The 19,809-nt window shown below is 40.0% G+C and overlaps 1 protein-coding gene and 1 long non-coding RNA gene across 52 annotated transcripts in view; one reads left to right on the top strand and one right to left on the bottom strand.

Moving 5' to 3' along the window:
- The window catches only part of ABI3BP (ABI family member 3 binding protein), a 238,310-nt gene that overhangs the window by 70,765 nt on the left and 147,736 nt on the right, over window positions 1–19,809 (bottom strand). For 49 of the 50 annotated variants that reach the window (XM_070582016.1, XM_070582022.1, XM_070582021.1 and 46 more), the window contains 16 exons: window positions 19,222–19,254; window positions 18,335–18,421; window positions 17,164–17,223; window positions 16,255–16,338; window positions 14,926–14,985; window positions 11,953–12,012; window positions 11,061–11,144; window positions 9,710–9,769; window positions 8,798–8,881; window positions 7,576–7,635; window positions 6,718–6,801; window positions 5,274–5,330; window positions 4,181–4,240; window positions 3,434–3,517; window positions 2,736–2,795; window positions 358–432 (listed from right to left, as the gene is read on the bottom strand). The exons of the other annotated variant lie outside the window; for it this stretch is intronic. In XM_070582016.1, coding sequence (XP_070438117.1) covers window positions 358–432; window positions 2,736–2,795; window positions 3,434–3,517; window positions 4,181–4,240; window positions 5,274–5,330; window positions 6,718–6,801; window positions 7,576–7,635; window positions 8,798–8,881; window positions 9,710–9,769; window positions 11,061–11,144; window positions 11,953–12,012; window positions 14,926–14,985; window positions 16,255–16,338; window positions 17,164–17,223; window positions 18,335–18,421; window positions 19,222–19,254 — 1,092 coding nt within the window. The remainder of the gene's footprint in view (window positions 1–357; window positions 433–2,735; window positions 2,796–3,433; window positions 3,518–4,180; window positions 4,241–5,273; window positions 5,331–6,717; window positions 6,802–7,575; window positions 7,636–8,797; window positions 8,882–9,709; window positions 9,770–11,060; window positions 11,145–11,952; window positions 12,013–14,925; window positions 14,986–16,254; window positions 16,339–17,163; window positions 17,224–18,334; window positions 18,422–19,221; window positions 19,255–19,809) is intronic. 50 annotated transcript variants of the gene reach the window in all.
- LOC139076925 (uncharacterized) overlaps window positions 1–19,809 on the top strand; it is a 140,542-nt gene that overhangs the window by 54,127 nt on the left and 66,606 nt on the right. The gene's annotated exons all lie outside the window — the stretch shown is intronic.

The raw sequence follows: 19,809 nt of genomic DNA, 5'->3' as shown, positions 1-19,809 counted from the left end.
ATTTGTAACTGTTTTTATGGAAAAATAGGGATAAAGAATAAAATCAGTTCTTTTAAGTGGTTTTGTGGACTACTTAATCAGATACGTGATTGTTCTCCAAAATGACGCAGAGTAAACACACAGGAAAGAAGCGAAGTCTTTCTGCACTGTTGACTAACACAGTGAATACGAGCACGACATAAAGTAGTATCACTAACTTAACACCAATATGTAATCATGGCAAGAGCATTGTACAATATGCAGAGCGAGTTATTAAATGTGTACTCTTTTGCACTTTTTATATTCAGAAATACAACATTTAGAGTGTGCCCCCTGGAGCTCACAAGTGTACCCAGATAGATAAAACACTGTATTTACCAGGTTGACTTTGTGTCATTTCTAGACTTGGTGATGTCACTGGTTTCAAAATAAGGGGCTGCAGTTCAGTGGGAGCTGAAAGAAGAGGGTCTAAGTTGTCAATTATGTATAACTTATTTCACAGGTTTTAGACAAATGCATTGCAATGCATTGAAATACATAGACCCTCAAAATCGCAGGGTTATGGAGAGCCGTGCAGAGGATGCATCATTTAAAGCAGAAATGGGCAAACTATGGCCCTCCCAAATCCAGCCTTCTGCCTGGCCTGTGAAGTAAGAATGGTTTTCACATTTTTAAATGATGGGAAAAAATTAAAAGAAGAGAAATATTTCATGACATGTGAAAGTGGTATGAAATTCAAATGAAGTTTTATTGAAATACAACCATACCCACAAACTAAGATGATTCAAGGCATATTTACATATTGTTTACATATTGGCTTTGGTTTCCTTCAAAGTACAACTGCACAAAGTACAACTGCACAATTGCACAAAGTACAACAGTCTAACAATTGAGTTGTTATGGCAGAGACTAAATGGCCTGCAAAGCCTAAACTATTTACTGCCAAGCCTAAAATATTTACTATCGAACTCTTCACATAAAAAACTTTGCTGACACCTCATTTTAAACATCTTTCTAGAAAAAACAAGAGCCTATTTCAAAAATTAGGTTCTCATTGACTATTGTATCTCAATCTGAATTCCCATGAGGGCTTTCTAAGAGCTTCCTATAGCTTCTTTCATGATAGCGTCATTAATAAAATGTTTGGTATCATCCAGCAGTGTTTTGCCCTATGTTCCACTTTAATCATCCTCTTGGCTACTCCCAACAGGTATCAAGACTTTGTATTTTTGCTGTTCCCACCCTTCCATCCACTAATTCAAATCCTAAAGTTATTTCAAAGCCCAACTATTCTCTATCAGCCTACAGAGATCCTTGACTTTAAATATTTTCTCTCTATATTTTTACCACTCAACTAAACAAGCTGCTTTTGTATAAGCAAATTGTCTTATACCTAAGAAAAATTCAAGGAAAGGTTTTTTTCATAATTATATTGTACTCTGTTCAAAAGGTCAAACATGCCCTTACTTTTGATCTCCCCTGCTGTTCCTCACCCCACTCCACTCAACTGCTAATATGGTGCTGGGGACACGGAGGGCAAGGCAATGTTTGTTTACATAAGCCAAAGCAGCAGCACTAATTTAAAAGAGATGAATGGAATGGAATGGTAAGAGAATTGAATAAGCTGCATATTTTGTCAGAGACAATCTTTATGCAGGACACGTGATGAATTTGGCCACGAGGTGGATCTCCCCCAACCATGAGACTTCTGGTCAATCCTGAAATTTTAGCAATGCTAACCACTATTTGTGCCTTCTCTCTCAGAGGGCATAGAGGTGAGAAGTGCAAGTTAGCAAGTCACATCATTGTCACGCCTGGACTCAACTGCATGGGCTGGAAGTACTCCTTAAAACAGAAATCATAGATTTTCTTGGTTTCATCTAAGAAGCTTCAGGAAGTTTAGTTCGGGAGGAGGATGGGTTTTTATTTTTTCCATGTTTTTGAAACTAAAGAAAGAAAATCTTGGGTCACCTAGTGTTTGCAGGTCTAGAAACCATCCGAAGCATTGTACATGGACCTAGGTTTTGTAACACTTGAAATTTTTCTTGAGTTTCTTTCCTAAGATTGAACAATTTTATTACACTAATCTAATTTGCTCCTTATCCTCACTGAGGGTCCTTTAGAGATCAAAATAATATACAACGTTTATTTGTTAATTAAAGGAGTAAGTATTAACACCCATAATTAGATACTCAGAGAGATTCTTATTTAGCAAAGATTAAGAACAATTGCTAAACTCTGGTGGAGAATAAGGAAGAGTCAAGTTTATGGATGGTGGGGGAGCCTGTAACTTATATTTACTAGGATTGGCACTTTCAGGAAGCGACTTTTGTTTTTTTATAATTTAATATAACATGGAATCCTCATTCCTTAAAACAAGAAGAGTAATGAGAATAACACACAGGTCTTATAGAAAGCAAATTGCTCAGAGAAAGTTCATGTTATTTAATTGTCATTGCTTTCTAGATGTAAACACCGAATAGCAGGGGAGAAATTTGGACTTCAGACTCTTCACTGAATCTATCATGAAATTTTAAAGGGTTTCATGCTAGATAGATTTCCTCAACTTGATCCAGGGACATCCATTAAAAATAGCAGGTAACACTTGAATTAAGAATCCTAACTACTTACAAGATGAAGCCTGAAATGGAATGACAACAGCAGTCTAACGAAGCAGGAGCAACTCTGGCCATGACAGTGATGGAGTGGATTTTAATGAGCAAAAAAGCATGTAATGAGATTGCAAAAATCATTACCTAATGTTGTTCCCGGGGCCTCAGAACTATGGACAACAGGTGCAAAGCCTGTAGTAGGAACTAACCAAAAGCAACAACACGAACATGAGAAAGCTTAAACACACATAGAAAGTCATAATTTTTCTTTCAAAATATTAGTTTCAAGTGACAAACAATTTTTTTAAACTTTTGAGTTGATAGGAAGCAAACAGTCCCTTTTTGAAGATTTGGTCAAACTGTAGCTATGAACGATTCATTGCAGGGGGTAGTCACAGCCGTTGAACTCTGCCACGCATCTTAGCATGGTCAACGTGATATTTTCCTAGGTGTTTGATTTTCTGATTCTAAGTAACGTGTCAGCTTGCTGTGGAAAATCTGTTTAGGCAATATATGAAAATATATATGAAAGTAACTTGTTGCATTTCTGGAAGTTGAAAAAATATTTATGTTTATGTAATTGCAGCTACAATAAAGAGATCACATGTTTAAATGCAGATCCAGCAATAAATAGCCATGAATGACTATGCCAATCTTGCTATAAAGACATCTTTGGAGAGAGACCAAGACCATCATGCAAGAAGCAGCTGCTAACCGTATCTCATGCCTTAGACTCTTAGAGAACATGGAGACTATTACTTCCCATCAGATGCAGTGCTTTGGGGCCCCACTGGGACAGGCTACTACGGCTCACCCCTCAAACCATGGAATAACCCATTTACCCGGTTTGGTCTGAGGTGCAGCAGGGCTTGATGTGGTTTTAGGTCTGGGACGTGGACGACGAGCTCGTTGTGATGTTTTAGGAGCTGAAGGAAGAGACTTTGGATTATTCTACTGAAGGTGGTCTTGGAAATAAGGCTCTAGATTTTCTAAAATATGTTATATTTCCTTGAAATTCAAGGCATATGTTTTTTAAGATCAAAATACTTTCCCGTATTTTGTTAATTTTTTTTCATAACTGAAGATTCTTGAGAGATAAAACCCACACACAAAATTAAGTCAAGGAGTGAAGAGTCTTGTAGATCTCTAACTCCAGAGAAGGGTAAGAACTATAGCCAAACTGTAGGTGGTGGGGTCTTACGTTCACATTAAGAGATTTAAATATGCCAGAGAATCCATGATACCATGCAAATTGCTGTGGTTTAGTTGGTCTAGAAAAGATATAGACATTACCGACAGTGTCTGAAACTCAGCTTTAAATGTGAACATGGTTTAGACAAAAGTACATGACATGAAGTCAAATAAGATTACATGATAGACAGGTATTCTGACCTAGGTCCATGCACAGCTTTTAAAAACTACGGGTAATTTAAGAGTCTTCAATACTCTTAAGAAGAAGGAACATAAAGTTGAAGGACAGGAGAGGATGACAAGACAGTCTTATGAAGCTGATGACAATGTGATTATGATGATAGAATGGGTTGACAATGAGCAGAAAAAAATGGTTGAAGAACACAGAATATCATTACCGAATGTTGTTTCCGGAGCCTTGGTCCTAAGAGTGACAGGTTCAAGGACTGTAGGAAGAACTGGCCAAAAATAATAAAATAAACCAAAGAGATTTAAAAAATTCACTTGAAGATTAAATTTCAGAAGTCAATTTTTAAGATTCAGAACCGAGGGAAAACAGACGCTTGTTCTTTGCAGGTTTGACCAAACCGTGGCAAGTACCCATTAATCCCCTAAAGTAGACATAACATTGCACTCTGCTAAATATCACTGTGGTCAACAAGAAGTTCTCCCAGATGTTTGATTATCTGACTCTTGATAACATCTACTCTTGCTGGGTAAGCTTTCTACACATTTATATAATATATACTTTTCTAACTCTACTGGAAAAAGCATTTATCAGTCTATTTGCACTTCTGCTCATGTTGATGTAAATGTCTACTATTTTGTCTACTATTTAAATAATCATGGATACAATAATGAGTGCATCTGTTTGAAAGCATAAGGATCAATGCATAATGAATGGACTGTGCCAACTAAAATCTCAAAGTGGTCCTTGATTCAATAAAAGTTAAGAAACCCTGTTAGAGAAGGAGGAAGAGTCAGCCTACCCTATCATGTGAGCCTATCATTTAAACTTTCAAGACTTATGCACACTTTAAATTTGACAATTAACTAAGAATATCATTCCTTGAAATAACAGACCTACCAGTATAATCAAATAGATCCTAATACAATATAAAGTAATGTGAGCAAAGAAACATGGTATTTCCACAACTGATGAGCGAGAAGCAGTGTAAAGAAGGGATGGGTGGAGATTCATGTTTGAAATGAAGCTTAAAAGAGTCAACGCCATTTAAACAGATGCACATGATCGCATGACACAGTGCTGAGCAGTTACGTGGCAGTCCGATATCGTGAAATTAGTTTATGCAGCTCTCTTAAATTTAACAGATCACTCTACATAGAGCTTAGCATTAACTTCAAGATAAAGACTAATGGAATGACAACAGAGGGTGTTGAAATGGTTTTAAGATGCAGGAGAGCCTGTGGCGATAATGGTATGACAATGAGCAGGAAAAGCACTATCTGAAGGACACGCATTCTCATTACCCACGATTTCCGGAGCTTCAGTTCTGACAGTACCAGGTTCAAGATCTGTAGTAGGAACTAATCAAAAGAAACGAAATACACATTTGTGAAATGTCAGCTAATTAAATCTTACTAGTATAATATTGCTTCAACAGGTGTATAGCAATTTTTAAAATTTTTCTGAAATTAAATACTTGTTATTTAAAGATTTGGTCACCCTGTAGCCAGGCACACCTTCTTTTGTGAGGAAGTCAGTTATCTCCTACATGGTCTGGTATCTCGATACAATCAACATGATAGTCTCCCGGGTGTCTAAGTACTTAATTCCAACTGGCGTAGACGACTTCCCTAGGAAACCATTTTACCAAATATATACTTATCTAACTGTTCTGGCAATCATTGGCTTTTCTGTGGAAGCTTTAAGGAAATAGCATGTCTAAATAAGCATGGATACAATAAATAGCTTTTATGTTTGAAAGGAGGCACGGCAGAGAATAAAGCAAAGTGAAACATGTTCATCTTGTTGAGAACTCGTATTTGGAAACAGGCTGAGACCTCTTTTGAGGCAAAGGCACTCAACTAATCAGGATAATGAACATCCACTCAGTGTGTGGTGCCCAGTAGAGCAGCTCTCTGATCACAAAAATGTGGTACCCAATACAGGTAGCAGAGACTGCAGGAGAGACCACAGGTGTTGTAGGGTCAGATCCAAGCTTCTGAGTCATACGTTCAAGGACAGCTCTTATTGACCCTTCCAAACTCCAAACTCAGCACTATCACCACCACTTAGAAGCAGGACCTCCCTTGTTCCAGGAAGTCCGTGCCCTCTGGTTCGCTTCTGCACCTCCTTTCTTTCTGCCTCCGTTCATCTCCATGATTTTATGACCCAACTTCTTTCCAACTCCTTATTCCTGTCCTTCACACACTTTTCTCTCTAGGCTTACAGCTGTTTATAGCCCCTGCAAAAAACAAGCTTGATTTGCACAGACATAGTGCCTCGGTTCAATCTCTGAATGTTTCATCTTGGGGCAGGTTTCGACTTTGACTATGCTCCAGATTGAGAAGTAAAGACAAGCCTCGTTCTGTGATATCACACCTGGATATCACACCTGATGATGTGGCTGTGAGGAGATGGAAGGCACTTAATGTTTGTTTCTTGAAATAAAAATGCTTGGTTCTATTTAAGATATTTTATCTCTAAGAGAAGAATGGAATGAAATAAGAAAAAGTAGGTAAAATACGTATTGAAAGAGAAGATCTTGATGCAGAAAGCATGAGGAATTCAGCTGCTACTCAGGTGTCCCCCGCCACATCTTCCTTCGCTAACTCCACAGTGGCAGCGGCGGCAGATCACTTCGCGCCTTCACACACATCAGCTACATGGCATCACTCCTACCATCGGCATCACTCCCAGACTCCCAAGAGCTGCTCAAACTCACTCTTTTAACCAGAAACCCACATTTACCCGGTGTGGTTTGAGGCGCCTTGGTAGTTGGTGTGGTTTTAGGTTTGGGACGTGGACGACGGGTCCGTTTTGACGTTTTAGGAGCTGAAGAAAGAAAACCTTCAGTTATTAATAGTCTGTGTTCAGAAGCCACGGGTAGCATGACACATGGTTCTAGATTTCCCGAAACTTAGTATTTCCTCATATTTTAGGAAATGTTTTTGTAACTTTTTTAATTTGAAGCTTTCACCCTTATTATGATAGTATGCCTTCTTTTACAATTGAAAGTTCATTGGGAATGAGTCATATATAAAATTACTAATTCAAGTAGTGAAGTATAGTTCACAGGACTCTTCTATTGAATAGAAAAGGTAAGAACCACTGCTAAGATCTTTAGTCGTGGTGATAGCTAGATATAAACTCTTTGACAGTTTACTAAAACAAGACCACATAACTAACTAAAATGTCCGTCAAAGAACAAATATCGCACAGAGTTCAAAAACAAAACCAGTAGATCTTTAGATCCACGAAGCAACTCTCCAACACCATAACAGTCATTAGAGTCAAGAGAATCGCTTTTCAAACCCAGCTTTAACAAAACATTGGTTAAAAAACACACAAGATGACAAACAATTTCAGATGGTTGCACGCATAACAGATGACTTGAGTTAGGTTCAGGCACGGCTCTCTTAAAAACAAGGATAACTAGTTTTAAGAGTCAGAGTCTTCAACGCTTTCAGGATGAAGAACATAATGGCATGACAACAGAGGATGAAGATGGAGCCGTATGGAGCAAAAGCACCTGTAGCTACCACGTGGATGGAATGCGTTTGACAGTGAGAAGGAAGAGCACTTACTGAGGACCGCATGTGTCATTACCTTGTGTTGTCACCCAAGCCTCAGTTCTGAAGGTAACAGGTTCAAAGCCTGCAGTAGGAACTGATCAAAAGTGTTAGAAATAAACCAAATGATTGTTTTAAATGAGGGAAAACTCAAAACATTTACTTCAAAGTGAATCTTACCAATGTAATATAGTTTCTAGAACTATACAGCAACTTTGAAAACCTGTTAAACTAGAAAAGTAGAGAGTCGATTTTCTAAAATTTGGCCCTCCCTAATCAAGTATCTATTTCCTCATTCCTCCTTTGATTATCTGATTCTAACAGTAAGTCAGAGTGGGATGTGTGGGTCTTGCTAAGAACTTATCTTTGGAAAGAGACTGAAGCCTCGGAATGATGAATCGAGTAAGGTATCCGTCCATCCTAAGCAAAGAGAGAGCATGCCTTCGTGTGCAAAGAGCAGCTGGCTGACGTCTACTGGATCCACTCTCAGCTGCTCTATCAGGTACCTAAGGATCTCCACCATGGGAGTCCATAGACTGATCAAGATCCAGAAAAGCTTCAGCTACTGCCTTGTAGTCAGACACGCTCTAGACTAGTATTACAGTTAGCCTTTCTCCTCTGGTGGGTCTCCACTTATATCCACTCTCTGATTTTATTCCTCCCCATATTTCTGCTCATCCAGGTACCATGATGATTTCAAGGCTCCACTCTTTCTTAATCTATCTTTTCCTGCTCCAAATATTTATGTACCTAGCACATCTTGCTAGTAGCACCCAAAACTCAATCTTGCATTTGCATAGATACACTCTAATGCCATCTCCTGTCTTTTTTATAAAGGAAAGGCTTTGTTCTCAACTGTCATGCAGGTTTGAGGACCAAAACATGTCTCCCACACCTGAGTTATACCCCTAAAAGTGCTAATACGACTTGGGAGATACTGAAGGCACTTAGTATTTGTGATTTGAACTGAATATGCCTAATTTTTTTCAAAGAAGTCTTATTTTCAAGGGACAAATGGAAATTAACAAAATGCACAGCGACAGAGAAGATTTTACACGGGAAGCATGAGGCACTCAGTTGTCGCTCAGATCTCCCCCTACTGTGTTCTTCTTGCCATCTCCCCATTGGGAACTGCTGCTTAGCACGAGTTGTACCTTGACTCTCATGGGGCTTACTGGTTACTCCCAACAACTGGGATTACTCCCAAGACCCTGCTGGGTTAGGCTGCTGGGCCCTTTAAACCAGGAACACAGGTTTACCTGGTTTGGACTCAGGTACTTCAGGACTTGGTGTGGTTTTTGGTCTGGGATGTGGACGACTCGTCTGCTGTGATGTTTTGGAAGCTGGAGGAAGAAATTCTTGGGTTACTATGTAACTACATTATCTATTGTTCTGGAAGCTATGGGAGATGAAAACGTGACTCTAGATTTTCTACAACTTATTAGATATTTATCTCTTTGAGTTTTTTTTGTCACATATACTCCTTTTATATATTCTTTTATCATAGAAGATTCTTTAAAGACAATCACTTTTAATTAAAAAAATAAAGATTAGTAATTACAATCAAAGTCTCACAGAGCAGCTTGATTAGGTAATAAAAAGATTAAGAAATTAAGAAACATTGCTAAACTATAATGGATAATGAGGGACAGTCACATTAAATCTGAGATTTATAATTTAATCTTTCGATCTTTGGCACATTTTCTACATAATTATTAAAATAAGAATACATTATTACCTAAATAGAAACAAAGCAACAAAATGCCATGCAAATAGGAAAAAAAAGGTAGAAATGTAGATGTGCCATGAATGGATTCTCTTGGCCCATGATAGCTGTTACTGCCTTTCTCTATCCAGATAAGAGGTAAAGACCCATGACATGTTTGAAAATCAGTTTTACCACAAACACTGCTTAAACAAAGCAGAGAACGACCTGACACAGAATCAAACAGGTTACATGGCAAATATATGCCCTAAAGTAGGTTCATGCATGCCTGGTTCTCTTAAAAGCAACAGGCAATTTGTTTTAAGAGTCTTCATAATTTTGAGAAGAATGTAAAGAATGGCCACAAAGACAGACACCATGGTCACGGGAAGCAAGATGAAACTCTGGATGAAAGACGAAACTCGAAAGCAGGATAAGGCTTGTTGAAAACACAGTGTATCATTACCTAATGTTGCTCCTGAGGCCTCAGGTCTAAGAGTGACAGGTTCAAGGATTATAGCAGGAACTGACCAAAAAATAACACAGCAAACCAGAGAGAGTTTAAAATACATTAAAAGTTAGAACATTCACATCGAAGCAGATTTACTTGTGTATCAACTCTACAGAAACAAAGAAGAAAGTGGCTTCCTAACTGCAAGAAAGAGTAGATGATCATTCTTTGAAGATCTGGCCAACTATACTCACGGTCGGTTGTAGGGTTAGCTGGTGAACTATCTTGAGTATCTTAAAGACAGAAATGTGAATTTCTCCTAGGTTTTAACTAATGGATTCTAACTGATATGGAAAACTCTACCCTGGAAAATATTTTCATGCATTTACCTGATATACACTTGGAAAAGAAATTGTCTTTAAAAAAATATAATCAACCTGTACTTCTATGGCAGCCGAAAATGAGCATTTACCATGTTTAAGTAAACATGGATACAATAGACAGTTTATAAGTTTGAAATAAATATAAAGATTAATCACTGCAGTGGACTATCTAGAGTTCTTGACAAGAAAGAGTCTGAGACCTCTGTCTAAAAGTGGCGCATAAGAGAGCAGGATGAAGATGCTCACCCAGTCTGTAACACTCAGTAGACCATCTTTCTGGCCTAAGTCCAGAAAAAGTGGAAAGACAGTTGATGCCCTTATATCAAATCTAAGCTCCTGAATCAGGTCCTCAAAATCTTTTTTCAGCGGACCAGCTGGACCCTTCCAAATGCAGCATCATCAAGAACCATGTTTTGACCATCTAGAAGTAGGACAGTCTGTTCCAGGCAGTCTGTTCTGCCTTGGTTCACTTTTCCTTCTTCATTCAAGTCTGTAGTGGGCCCAAGGACAAGGTCCAAATCTAGTCTAGTCTTTTCCTTTGCAAGGTCAATGTTTAATGTTTGTGTCATGCAAACATGTACTCAGCTCTATTGTTTTAGAAATAAAATGTCTCCTACAGCTGACATATCACCCACAGTTGCTAATATCAGCCTAGCAACATCCAAGGGATTTACAATTTATTTGCTTACTTGAACTGAATATTTTGGCTCTGCCAAAGAAGTTTTATCTTTAAGATTTGAATGGAATTTGATAGTAAGAAATACACTAAATTCACATCAAAGAAGACTCTCACAGAGAAAGAATAAGGTAGTCTGGCACCAACTGCATCTCACCCAGTCATATTCTCCTTGACACCTGGACAGAGGAGACATTACTGATGACACCTCCTGACCTCGTGCTTAGAGAGAGTAAGAGCTTCACACTGCTCTGGGTCCCCACTGGGACACCAGGGTTCACCCTTAAACCAAGAACCCCACATTTACCCAGTTTGGTCTGAGGTGCTTGAGGGCTTGGTGTGGTTTTGGGTCTGGGACGTGGACGACGCGGTCTTTGTGATGCTTTGGGAGCTGAAGAAAGAAAAGTCTTGTGTTACTCTAGGTCTTAGAACTCAGGATACAGAGGAGAGGTTTTTCCAAAGTCTGTTAGATTTTCTAAAGTTCTAGGAAATCATCTGTAGTTTAAAATGTCCACTCCTTTTATGCCAATGTATCTTCTTTTTATCAAGGGTACTTTGAGGGAAACCCATTTATATAGTGGTGTTGCTCATTCAAGGTATGAAGATTAGCACTTATAACTAGACACTCATAGAACTTCCTCCCTAGGGAAATGATGGAGAAGGATGCTCAGCTCTGTGCAGGAGGAGGACAAGTTAGAGCCAGACTAAGGAAGAGCCTTATAATTTAAATTTCAGATTTGGGTAATTGCCTACTTGTCAGATTAGTAATAAAACACATCATGACCTAAAGCACCAACTAAGAAACAAACATACCGTGCAGACAGTTGTTTAAAAATCTAGAAAATTAGATGTGCAAAGGAGCATAAGAGTAGCTGTCATCGCAGATCAGCCTAAGTAAGAATAGATCCCAGTTTGTCTTGAACTCGGCTTTGACACAAACCGAGGCACAGGATAACGTGACAATTTCAAATGTGCCACATAGCAGTACACGTTTTCAGCTAAGTTCATGCCTGCTCTCGTAAAAACAACAGGAATCTTGTTTTTAAGAGGCTTCAGGACTCTTTAGATGAAAGAAGTGATTGAATGGCAACAGAGATGATGGTGGCCCTCTCGTGAAGGAGGAAAAGCCAGGAGACGGGAACCGGACGGACGGGACAGTGAGCAGCAAAAGCACGTGGCGCATTGCCCACGGTCATTACCTAATGTTGGCCCAGAGGTCTCTGCTGCAAAAGTAACAGGCTCAAAGTCTGTGACAGGAACTGAAGCAATAAAATAAACAGAAATTGTTTTTTTTTTTTTAATGTATGAAGAGCTACAACATTCACTTCAAAATGAATCTTGCCAGGGTACCATTACCTCTAGAATAATTTTTTTTTTAAAGATTTTATTTTTTCCTTTTTCTCCCCAAAGCCCCCACGTACATAGTTGTGCATTCTTAGTTGTGGGTCCTTCAAGTTGTGATATGTAGGATGCCACCTCAGTGTGGCTCGATGAGCGGTGCCATGTCCGCACACAGGATTCGAACCCACGAAACCCTGGGCCTCCTGCAGTGGAGCACGTGAACTTAACCACTGGGCCACGGGGCCAGCCCCACCTCTAGAATAATTTTTTAAAATTTATGAATGAAGGGTGTTATGGACTGAATTTTGCCTCCCAAAAATTCACATATTGAACCACTAACTCCCAATCTGACTGTATTTGGAGATAGGGCCTTTAAAAAGGCAACTAAGGTTACATGAGGTCATAAGATTAGGGCCCTAATCCAATAGGACTGATGTCCTTATAAGAGGGAGAGACACGAGGGAGTTTCACGCACAGAGGAAAGGCCATGTGAGGACACAGCAAGATGGCAGCCATCTGCAAGGTGAGGAGAGAGGCCTCAGGAGGGCTTACACCTACAGATACCTGATCTCAAACTCCCCAGGCTCGAGAGCTGTGAGAAATAGATTTCCGATGTTAAAGCCACTCGGTCTGTGGTATTTTGTTATGGCAGCCCCAGTAATGGAATACAAAGGGAAATCAGTTGTTTTGCCCAGACTTGGCCAAACTGTAGTTAGGGACTTCCTCATCTCATGAGGTAGTCATTACCTTTGGTCTCTGTTTAGCACCAAAGGAGGGAAATAGTTCTTGTAGTTGGTGCTTGATTATCTGAGTTTACTATTGTAGACTTTAGGACATTTTTAGGCATTTACTTAAATATGTCTCTAACGATCCTTAAGAAGCATGTGAAAAACTAACTTGCACTTCCGCAGATGCTGGATAAAGAAACCATCTAGTATATTTATCAAATTATGGTTGCAGAAGCTGTTCCTGAATAACCAAGCAGCCATTACACAAACAACCAAAAGTGGCTATGATGATCTTGCCGAGAACTCAGCTTTGGAAAGGTCTTGTGACTTCTGTCCAAGCAAAAGCACCAAGAGGACTGGGTGAGGGGCAGCTGCTCAGTCTGAGGGATCCAGAAAAGCACCCAGCCACTCTCAGGACAGGGAAACCTTTATCCGGTGGGGACAGAAGAGAGTTCTGATGCCCATGAGAACAGCATCAGCCTCCTTCAATTTCCCGCGGTGTCATCCAAATGCATAATCAGCAACAAAAACATTTTGACTGACGCCTAGAAGAGCCAGGACCCCTGCTCCCTCTGGCTGCCTCTGCACGTATCCTAGTTTTTCATCTTTGTTCACTGTCATCTCTCCACTTGTGCAAATTCTGATGTGACGTCAAAGTCCAAACTCCTTCCTTGCTCTTCTGAAGCCCAAATTGATTTTTAACTTCTTTAAGACCTTATATGATGTGTCTGACACTTCAAGTTTATGTACTCAAGAAAAATCTTGAATTTACAAGAACACCATGCCTTATTCTCACTCCCTAGGCATTTCATGCAGGAAGTTTTTGTGCTGAAGGAGCCTGCAGACTGAGAAGTAAAACATGTCTCCTACAGGGGCCGGCCCCATGGCTGAGTGGTTGAGTTTGTGCGCTCCGCTTCAGCGGCCCAGGGTTTCTTGGGTTCTGATCCTGGGCACCGACATGGCACCGCTCATCAGGCCATGCTGAGGCGCCATCCCACATAGCACAACCAGAGGCACTCGCAACTAGAATATACAACTACGTACTTGGGGGCTATGAGAAGAAGCAGAAGAAGAAAAAAACCAAAAACATGTCTCCTACTATCCAGAGTTGGAGGGAAGACTGTCTCTCCCAAACATGAACTCCTTGGCAACTCTGGAGAGGGCCTGTGTGTTTACGTTCTCCATCAGTGACAGGCTCCAGGTCCTGAAAACAGGGACTCTGCTTTTCTCTGGTGTAGCCTCAGGAGCGTAGGACTTGGAGTGGTTTTGTGTTGTGAAATGATACGTCCATTGGGATGTTTTTGGAGATGGAAAAAGATAACTTTTAGTTACTTTAAATTTTATGGTTCTGCAAATTATAGGGTTTAAAAAATAAACCCTAAAAATAAAGTTTTCTAAAGATTGATACATTTTCTTGAGTTTCAGGAAATGTATCTTTCTAGTATGAAAATTTTGCCCCTACTACACTATGTTTTCTTTTGTTATTGAAGATACTTTGGGGGCAAAATTGACATAAAAAATGAAGTTATTAATTCAGAGAGTCAAGATTGGTATTTTTATCACATTTTCCTAGAGTTCCCTGACTGCACAAAAAAGGTTAAGAATCATTTCTAAACTATGGTGGAGAGTAAAGGGGAGTCAGATTCCCCCTAAGAATGGGGCTTACTATTTAAACTTATTAGCCTTGATCACATCTGTTAGACAATTCACTAAAAACATATTACCCAAATGTTAACAAAACAACAACAGCAAAACCGGGCAGATGAAATGGTAACTGTACAAAGGATGCATAAAGCAACTTCCCTCTTACAGGCTGCTTAGCACAGATCAGGATCAGGCACTCCCATAGATACAGGACATTTACCTTCACAGGGCACTCTGGTTAGTCAAAAGCATGGGGTGGCATGAAAAAATGTTAAAGTGAATTGTGAGGCAGGAAGATATCCCCAACTAGGTTCAGGCTGACTCTCTTAAGAACAGGAGGTAACTTGTTTTATGTATGTTCAGCTCACAAGATGAAGAACGTAGCTGAATGGCAACAGAGTGGAATGGGTTGGGCAACAAGCAGAGAGAGCACTGCTGAAGGTCAGAAAGTAGCATTACCAAAAGCTGCCCCTGGAGCCTCTCTTACAGGAGTAACTGGTTCGAAGACAGTAGCAGGAACTGACCAAAATAGTAATAATAATAATAAAACACAATGAAATGTTAAACATTTACACAATCTCAGAACACTCACTCCAAAAAGAATTGTACCGAAATAACGGTGTGTCTAGAGTACAAAGCAAACGCTTCTGAGCTGAGGGATATGGCATCTCTGCCCTCGGTACCAATTCCTCACTTAGGAGGGATTATCTTTGCACTCAGATAACTACCCCTGTGAAGTGCCCTGAGGTTTCTTGCTCTTTGATGATCCTAGTCTCAGTAATAGACCAAAGTAGACCATACTCATCTTGCTGAAAACTTATCTTTGGAAAGAGATCATGAACTTTGCCCAACTGAGGTACTTAAGAGAGCTGGATAAGGGGCAGCCATTCAGCCTGAGGTACAGCAGCTATCCCTCTGTCCAGAGCTCAGGGAAACACATATGGAAGTTGATGATGCTTACATAGAGCCCATCTCCTAAGTCCCACATTCAAAAATCCCTTTTCAACTGGTCCTATGGGCTGCTTAGCTGCTGCAGCCTCAATGAGATGCTCTGATCAACTTAGAAGGCTGACTGCCTCCGTCAGTCAGAGAAGCCTCTCCCTCCCCTCGCTGGCATCCGTATATATCCTGCCTTTCTGAACCTCTCCGTCCACCTGCCCTGGTCATCCAAATCTACAGAGATTTCAATGCTCAAATCCTTCCTAACTATTCTGGCTCATGCTGATCGGTTCTTTAAACCAGGCATTGACAGGCCATGGCCCATAGGCCAGATCTTGCCTGTGGCTTGTTTTCATACAGCCCATGAGAGCTAAGAATGATTTTCCATTTTTAAGTGGTTGTAAAAAAAAGGGGTTGTAAAAAAAGAAAAAGACATACAACAGAGACCATATGGCCCACAAGCTCCCAAATATTTACTATCCAGCCCTTTATAGAAAATGTTCTCCAACTCCTTCCCTAGATCCTTTCTATGACTTACACAACTTTTGTGGTTACCAAGAAATATTCTCCTATTTCCCCATACATTCATCTACAGCTGTTTCTGTCCACCATAGTCAATATTTAAAGGATGCATAGAATTGAATAAGAAGTCAGTTGATAGACATTTAGAGAGAAGACTCTAATTCACAAAGAGTGAGGAATTCAGCTACTGCACAAGACCTCTCCAACCGTGTTCTCGTTGCCTGCTTTAGGGTAGAAGCAGCCGCTGACCCTGCCTCGCCCCTCCACTTTGTCTGGACCCCACCGGGAAGGCTGCCAGGCGTCCCTAACAAGGATCTGCCCATTTACCCAGGTCAGGCTGAGCTGCTTCAGGACTCGCTGTGGTTTTAGGTTTGGGACGTGGACGACGGGTCCGGGGAGGCTCTTTGGGAGCTAAAGGAAGAAAACCTCAGGTTAATAGAGTGTTTTTAGTTTCAGAAGCTGTGAATACGATTATTACTGTTATGATTTCTTGAGTTTCAGGAAATTTTTCTTTTGAGTTTGAAATATTTGCCCCTATTTTGATAACTGCCTCTTTCTATCATTTATATTACTCTGGAAAATGAAAATTGCACAGAAACATGAGCTGATGTATCAAGGAGATTCTCACAGGGATTTCTGAGTAAAAAATGTTCCCAAACCTTGCTGAGTTGTGGGGGGAGAAGGAACAGGGTGATTTCACGTTAATGATGGTGCTTATAATTTAAATTTATTAGTTTGGTAGATTTTCTATTTCACTCCTTACTGACAAAAAGACCAAACCATTACCTATAATGGCAAAAAACAAAAACAAAACCCAAATCATACAGATAGTAAAAATGTAGGAATTTAGATCTGCACAAGAATTATGTCACGCCATAACAGCTGTGACAATGTACTCAGCTTAGATCAAGGATAGACATCTTCACCTCAACCCCCATTGATTGTGTTCGAAACCCAGTAACAAAGAATGTGATTAAAAGGTTACACGGAGGCCACATACCGCAAATTCAAACACATTACATTGCAGGTATGTCTACTACACTAAATTCATACTTGGCTCTCTTAAAAACAATTAAGTCGTTTTAATACTCTTCAATATATTGAGAAGTAATTGAATGACAATAGAGGACGACACAGAAGTTTTGTGAAGTGGGAAAAGCTGTGGTTGTGGTGGTGATGAAATGGGTTTGAAATGAGCAGGGAAAGCAGATGCTGACGGACGTAATGTGGCATTACCTAGTGTTGTCTCTGGAGCTTCGGTTCTAAGAACACCCGGTTCAAGGACTGTGGCAGGGACTGATCAAAAGTAATAAAAGAAACCAAACAGATTTTCGTGAATGCATGAAATGTCAGAAAATTCATCTTGCCAGTACAAATAATGCTTCTAAGGCTTCTAAGGGAGAGAAGGGAAGAAAAAGGTTTGGATGGATAACACAAAGACATTAACACCAAGAGGCAGGAGCCATGGGGGTGGGAGGTGGAGGGGGTGGGGAGTGGCGGGTCATCCTAGGTGTGCCCATCACATGCAACAAATAGCCAAAAGGAAGCTGAGACTATACTAAGAAACTGCGTCCTTAGTGAAAACAGTGGCATTTAACGTAATAAGATAGGGAACAACCTCTCAGTTTGTGGTACCATATTAGAGGAGGAATTTTCAATCCTAAGAACAGAAAAAGCACAGTCCCGTGCAAATCACTGAAGCCCACTGCATTAAATCCAAGCTTTTGAGAAGACATCCCAGCCCCGCTTAACTCATCTGTGGGCCCATTCAGCAGGAGAGCACCAAGTCACCCTCCATCTTCAGCACATTCTCTGCTCATCTGCCTTTGCTCCCTCATCCCTCCAGTCATCCAAATTCTGTACTGACTTCTTCCTCACTATCCTGGATTCTTTTCTGCTCCAAATATTTACGACACTCCTAGCATATAGCATTTGTACCATTTGAGAAGTCATTCCACATTTGTTTAAACATGCTGCCTTATGCTATTTTCTACCTGTTTCTGCAGGCATAGCTTGTTTTTTACAACTATAGTACAAACTGATTAGTAAATCAAACATACTTCCTCCTTCTCATGTATCTTGCAGCTGCTAATGTGGCTATGGGGATATAGAAGGGATTAGTGAAAGCAGTCGACCTGAATTGATTCTGCAAGCTCAATGCTCTGCTGAGCAAGCCTTACCTTTAAGACACGAATGGAGTCAAATAGCAAGAAAAGTAAATAAAATGATCACTGAGGGAGCAGATTCCCCACAGGAATGCGGGGTGCTCAGATATCTCACGTTCTCCTAACTAGTAGCTTTCACTCTTAAGAGTTAGATAGGGCGTGTACCAGCCATGTACAGAGAATTTGGGGTCCCAACTGGGGCAGACTGCTGGGATTCCTTAAGCCAGACACCACATATTTACCCAGTTTGGCCTGAGGTACTTCTGGATGGGGTGTGGTTTTAGGTTTGGGCCGTGGACGACGGGGTCTCTTTGTTGTTTTGGCTGGAGCTGAAGGAAGAAAATTTAGGATTAATATGGTGCTGATGGCTCCATAAACCTTGAATAGGATGCTATAAGCTGGCTCTAAGCCTTCTACGACTTGTCAGAGCTTCTTTGGGTGGAGAGAACTTTGTTATTTTGGTTTGAAATTTCACCCTTCAGTATATTAATGTTTTCTTTTATAATTGAGAGCTCTCCAGAGATTAAAAGTTTTGTTACAATTATATTTAAGAAATGAAGATGAAGAACTCTCATTTTCTTAAAAGTGTCCCTAATCCGAAACTGGTTACAAATCACTGCTCAACTCTGAGGGTGCGAGAAGAGTTCAAACCACCCTATAGTATTCACTTATAGTTTAAAATGACCAGGCTTGGGCAAGTTTCCCATTGGTCACTTACTAGAATATGTCTACAAAATTCCCCAAAACATCAACAAAGTAAAAAATGTTATGTAGAACTTGAAACATAGAAAATAAGATGCTTAGAGAAACTTCATGGTATCCTAATGATACTGTACTGGCGATGTAATTAAGGGCACTGTGGGGGATCCCATTTGGACCTCAACTCTAACAGTGCTGTTTGAACAGAGACTCAGAAGGACATGGTGCAATTTCGAGCTGGGTTATGGAGCAGGTAGCGGTCCTGAATTAAGTCCATACACATTTCTGTTGGAAAGAAGGTCTTTTATATTTAAAGATGAATGCTGTAATAGGATGACAATGAATTATGACATCATTATCTCTATAGCACCATAGATACTTCTGACAATGAAGGAGAGACAGCACTTGCTGAAGGACATAAGGATCATACCTAATGATGTCCCAGGCGTCACAGGCTCAACGTCTGTGGCAAGAGATGATCACAAGCAATTAGAAAAAGAAACGTTAAACACACGAGAAAAGTCATTAAACTCTTTTGAAAACGAACTTTACCAGTGTAGCATTGGTTCTATAGCCAAAAAGCCAAATTTTTAAAGTTCTGAGGTGGGAGTACAAAGATATTTGTTCCTATGGAATGGTTATATTCTTAGTATCTCTGTGTGGTTAGCTACAAGTTTTGCTTGTTTTTATATTATCTGATAATACAAGAGAAAACCCTGCCTAGGAAAATCTTTAGGCATCTGTCATAATATTTTAGTTGTAACAATTGTGAGAAAAACAATGTGAAAGTGTAATTTATAACCATATACTAGAAAGCAAAGCCCTAGATCGTGATTGATGCAACAGTCGGTCCATTTAAGCAGATATTGTAATGAATAATCAATATAGACAATGCTCTTTTTTCTTGAGTCCACTTTGAAAAAAAGACGGCCTCTGTCCAAACAAAGGCACATAAAAGAGCAAGACAGAGACAGTCATTCAGGCTGTGAAACTTGTCAGAGCCTCGCTCTGTTATTAG

This window comes from Equus przewalskii, chromosome 18 (genome assembly GCF_037783145.1).
Source record: "Equus przewalskii isolate Varuska chromosome 18, EquPr2, whole genome shotgun sequence".
Classification (NCBI taxonomy): Eukaryota; Metazoa; Chordata; class Mammalia; order Perissodactyla; family Equidae; genus Equus; species Equus przewalskii.
This window is presented reverse-complemented; position numbering and strand designations above follow the sequence as displayed.